This window comes from Aptenodytes patagonicus, chromosome 5 (genome assembly GCF_965638725.1).
Source record: "Aptenodytes patagonicus chromosome 5, bAptPat1.pri.cur, whole genome shotgun sequence".
Taxonomy (NCBI): Eukaryota; Metazoa; Chordata; class Aves; order Sphenisciformes; family Spheniscidae; genus Aptenodytes; species Aptenodytes patagonicus.
In genome coordinates, this window is record NC_134953.1 from 51013298 (window position 1) to 51018315 (window position 5018).

At 42.8% G+C, this 5018-nt stretch overlaps 1 protein-coding gene across 1 annotated transcript; it reads left to right on the plus strand.

The window, feature by feature from the left end:
* The first annotated feature begins 4 nt into the window (after window positions 1-4).
* Window positions 5-4406, plus strand: CENPL (centromere protein L). Its single transcript, XM_076339724.1, has 4 exons — window positions 5-157; window positions 459-710; window positions 1451-1993; window positions 3387-4406. Exons 1-4 carry the CDS (start codon window positions 20-22, stop codon window positions 3456-3458), a joined length of 1005 nt encoding a protein of 334 aa, XP_076195839.1. The 5' UTR covers window positions 5-19; the 3' UTR covers window positions 3459-4406.
* The last annotated feature ends 612 nt before the right edge of the window (window positions 4407-5018 follow it).

Genomic DNA, 5018 nt, shown 5'->3' on the forward strand with positions numbered 1-5018 from the left:
GCCGGGGTTAGCACCGGCCATGGAGTCGGCAGACGGGGCGGTGCGGACGCTCCCCAGCATCGGGCGGCTGTCGCGGGGGCCGACGTTTGGGCGGGCGCACGGGCGGTTCGGGCTCAGCCCCAGCGGTCGGCTGCTCCCACCAGCGCCGCGCTCCCAGGTAGGGCCGGTGGGGGTGGGGCCTACCTGTCCCCTCAGCCGGGCTGCCCCGCCGGTGCCGGCCCTTGTCCCTCGGCCGAGCTCGCTCCCCTCCGTTCCCCGCGGCGGCGGGACTCGCCGCCGCCTCAGCGCTACCGCCTCCTGGTCGGCACCGCTCCCGCGGCACTGCTAGGCGGGAAAACCACCCCTGCTCGAGCACAGGGCCCGGGCCGCGCGGGCCGGGGGTCCCTTTGCAAGCCCTGAAGGGGGAAGCTATCCCTGTTTGTTGGGGTTTAATATTATTTTCTTAACTCTTTTTTTAGGAAAACGCAGATCCCCAGAGAACAGCATTTCTACTGCGCAAGCAGTGGACCTTATACAGCGTGACCCCTCTGTACAGATTCTCTGACGCTCGTCTGAGGGATTACGCTAGACTGCTTAGTGCTTTTATTGCTGCCGAGAAGCAGAAGGGATTGGCGGTGGAAGTAGGGGTTGAGCTGGACATCAAAGTGTCTGTCTCCAGCCTTCCAGACCTGAAAGGTAGTGACCAAGACCAGGCTGCGATTCTCGTGCAGGTAAGGAGTCTTCATAGCAGTTTTGATAACTAGAATTGAGACTTGCATTTTACAAGTTGCTTTTGCTCTGTCTCTTAAAAAAAAATACTAAACCCTAGCTGTATGAAATAATTACTGTAGTATCTGTTGAGATTTAATGAAAGTGAGTTCTGTCTATTTTTAACTGGAACAGAAAATCTCATAAGCAATGGATATGTTTAATTGCAATTTGGAGCTCAACTCTTTGATGAGATCAGAGTAAGACTATAAGGAGAAATCTTTGTGTAATTTTTTAGTTCAGCAGTCAATTTACTGCAAGAACTCAAGCCAGGTTATTTAGCTTCCTGGATAAAGTTGGTATAATCCTACCTCTTGGCCATAGCTCAAGTCTAATTAATATTTCTGAAATGCTTTGCCTGAAGTGAAAGATGTTACTGAAATGCCAAGTTCAGTGTGACAATGGTTATAGGATGTACCATGGATTGGCTCTTCTTAAGCAGCATAAACTCAGATTTCAGGACTGTTCCTAATGAAGTAAAAAGTGCTTTTCCTGCTGTTTTTGACAGAATTGCCCACATCTTTTTAGGGATGTAATGGATAGACTGAATAACTCTATGAGCTTTATAGAAGAGAATGTTGCGTGCGAGGTCCTGAGAAAAATCTTCTACCAAACACTTGAAATTATAAAACAGAAATCATCTTTGACTAAAAAAAGTCAAACTTGCTCTGTAGCATTCAAATGCTTCTTTTCCCCATCCCAGCTTTCTTCGAGATCAGCAGCTTCCTCAAAAAACTCAGAAGAGAAACTGATATGGTCGGGCTGGTTCTGCTGTGTGTCTGGAGATGATCTTTCTGAGAACGTGCCAGAGGACTTCACTTGTTTACCTTTGTTTCTTGCTAATGGGGGAGAGAGCTACACATCCATTGTTGGAAGTTGGTTTCAGAAGACTTTTGATTGCTGCTTCCGCCGTTTAGCCATCAGCCCTCTCAATCTCAGTTGGATGGCAGCTATGTGGACCGGATGCAAAGTGGACAAAACTGCATCTGCCATGGAACTTGTTTTCTCTGTCCCCTGTCTGCCCCAGCCTCTGAATATTTCATATGCTATTCATCCGGAGGATGCAAAAGCTCTGTGGGACACAGTCCAAAAAACTCCAGGAGAGATCACTCAAGAAGAGGTGGATGTCTTTATGGACTGCCTTTACTCTCACTTCCATAGACACTTTAAGATCCACTTGTCAGCTACAAAACTGGTGAAAGTTTCTACAGCAATTGCCTCAGCACACTGTGATGGGATTATAAAGGTGAGGTTTTAAGTAGCATGTTGTCCTAACTAATGCTGGACAAATAAAATAGCTGTACCCGACTAGAAATGCCTTACTTTTAAAAATGAAGGTTTCATGTTTCTTATGCATAATTTCCTACAAGAAGTTAGTTAAACCTTTTCTTAGTCATAATTAGCTCTGGTGTTGGAGCAGCTATCAATACAGTATTTTACTACTGTATTGCAGCAGAAGCTAATAACCCTAGTCTTGGGCTAGAAATAGGTATATGAGCTGCGGTATGAACAGGAAAGTTTCTTTGCCCATTGGCCAAAACTTAGGCTTAAAAGATCCCAAACTTAATCAAAAACCTTAAAAAAAAAGTTAGTTTTCTAGTATTGCAGTTATTAAGGGACAGACAGAAGACACATAATTAACCCGCTATATAAAAAACTGGGGTGTGGGTGAGCCAAGAGACAACAGATGATCTTAAGAGTCAAAACATCTTAAACTACTTCACTTGTACCTCTTTTCATTAAGGTGCTGGTTTCCCTATAGAGGTATCTACAGTATGCTTTAAAACCATAGAGGATTAATCCTTCCTGAAGTTTCTTCAAGCAATACAATATGGTCTTCTGAGTTAAAGAACAGTTTGTGTAAATGCAATTCCTTAAATCTAGTCTGTCTATGATGTGCTGACTTCATTGTTCTGGGTACAGAGGGAACGTTAGAGGCTACAACTGGGACCTCACTCATGTACCTCTTTCCTGGAGCATGAGTTCATCAAATGAAAGAAAATAAGCTTTGCTGGGAAGCATCTCTTAATTTCGGCCTTCAGTAGGACAACTGCAAACCACTACATGTTAGTGTTACATTGCCTGTTTTTACCTGTAGTAGTTAAAAAGTGGATGAAACAACTTTTTATGTTGCAGGTAAGTAAACACAAGAGATACTCAACTGAATAGGCTTTCTGAAGAAGGGTTCTCTTCTGGAAAGTGTTTTGTGTAAACTCAGTCATGGCTCTTCCATAATAGGGATGACTTCAAGTCAGACATATATTCAGTATGGGAAAATATGGGTATTCAAGGAAACTGGCATAGTCGCCTTCCTACAGAAGGAGAGAGGTAGCCGAAGGAACAGAAGTCCTAGGGTTCTCCCCTTCCAAAAAGCTGGAGTAGGAGCAGGGCATTTCTTAGGTACCCTGCTTCACATGGGACAGGAGCAGAAGTTAGAGGGCTCTGAAAGGAGCAGCATGTAGGCATGTGTCTTCTCCAAATCCAGGGTCAAAATGGTAACAAAAGGTACCTTGCAAACAACAACAGAGAAGCTGACTAATCACATGGAATACTTACTGGGTAGTTGGTTTCCAACCATCAAGGGTGTGGAAATCTGGCAACTACAATTTTTGTTTTAACATGCTTTTTTTGTCTTACAGTTTCTACAAAGCCAATACCTAACCGGAGTGCTGATGCTACTGACCGAACTAGCAATCTCTCAGATACAGTGAGTCACTTCAGCAAATCTTCACACTAAAAAGGCTTACTGTTGGAAGATGTATGCTGAGAAACCGATTGGAAACTCACTCCTGCAGCATCTTCTTTCCTTTCATGCTGGCTGTCCAAAGTTGGACTCTTAACTCCTGCAACTCAACTCCATAACTAGCTGTAATTCAACATCATGCCCAGCAAAGACAAGCAGACATTTTGCCCTAAAGTGCTACAGTATGAACTTCTAATAGCTTATTAAGCACCTTTGTTTTATCATAGTCACTCTGTTCATTTATGTGTAGATATCAGCCAGGGGCTAGGAGATAAACTTTGCAAATTCTTGGATGCAACTTATTGACAGGTATTTCTGTTGTTTCAGATAGCAAGTTGGTTTTCACTTAACTAGATAGCTGAAGCTATACAGGCCTTAGCTAAACTGCGACTACTCTTGGGCCAGTCTAAATGCAAGGTCAAGCATACCTGAGAAAGGGTGCATGCTCTACAACCCAGGGCAGAAAAATCCCAGGTCTCTAACTTCCTTTCTAGTTTGCTAAGGCCAGTTGGTAATGGTCATAAAGTGTTCATATATGTCCCGGTTGGGCTGAGGCAAACAGCATGAGATTGACAACTGCCTTGTGTGTCCAGCCTGTTGGTCCTCTCAGACAAGTTAATACATAGGAAATTGAGGTCTGTGTATAAGCTAGATATTTACTATGCTTTGCCTGATGTTTGTTGTCTTGAATGTAACCTTGTAGGCCAGAGAGCATTCAGGGTTGGAGCTATGAGTGCTAAGACTTTATACTAGATCTCTCCCTTCTACAGTAAGTAGGAGTTCAGAGAACTAGTGCACAGTGCCTGGCTACAGCTTAAATGAGCAGAAAGGAAGTAGAGTAAGTAAATGCTAAGTGTTATGATTTTTGTATTTCAGTACTAAATAAAGAAAATATTTACCATTTTTTGCCAATACATTGGTCTTGAGCAAAGTAAAGACCACCTATATGATTAAATATATACTTGTGAGGTACTTATTTTCCAACTGACTAAACTACTAATTGTTACCTATTAAATAATTCTGTAAGCAGCAACATTTAAAGTCTAGTTTCCTATACAATTCACTTGTAATAGCTTCACACTTGTGCAGCATATCTAAGGTCTGATGAGTTTGTGCTGTGATCTTCCCCCTAGGCAGGGATGCAAGTTTTCCCTTCGTTGTCCAACCACATAATTTTAAGATTTATCTGTCAGCTGTCACTAAAACCATTCTTCATTCTTCTCCCCAGCAACACTGACATGAACCAGCCATGCAAACATGTAACTGCCTAACATGACATAATTGCATGCCTAATTCCTAATCTACTTTCAATAATTTATTTCCAGAATTAGCCAAAGAAACATGCACTGGTTTTAGTTTTTGTTTACTAGTTGAAGATGGATTATTTTTGCTTGTAAAGGTTGCAGTCTATAAAGTGATAACTCTTACCCTGGTAAAAGCAGCTAAGCAATCTTCTGAAGGTCTTGACAGCTCAGCAGCTATTTAAACTATCACTTCTGGTGCTTTAGTTTCCTTTTATGAAACATCT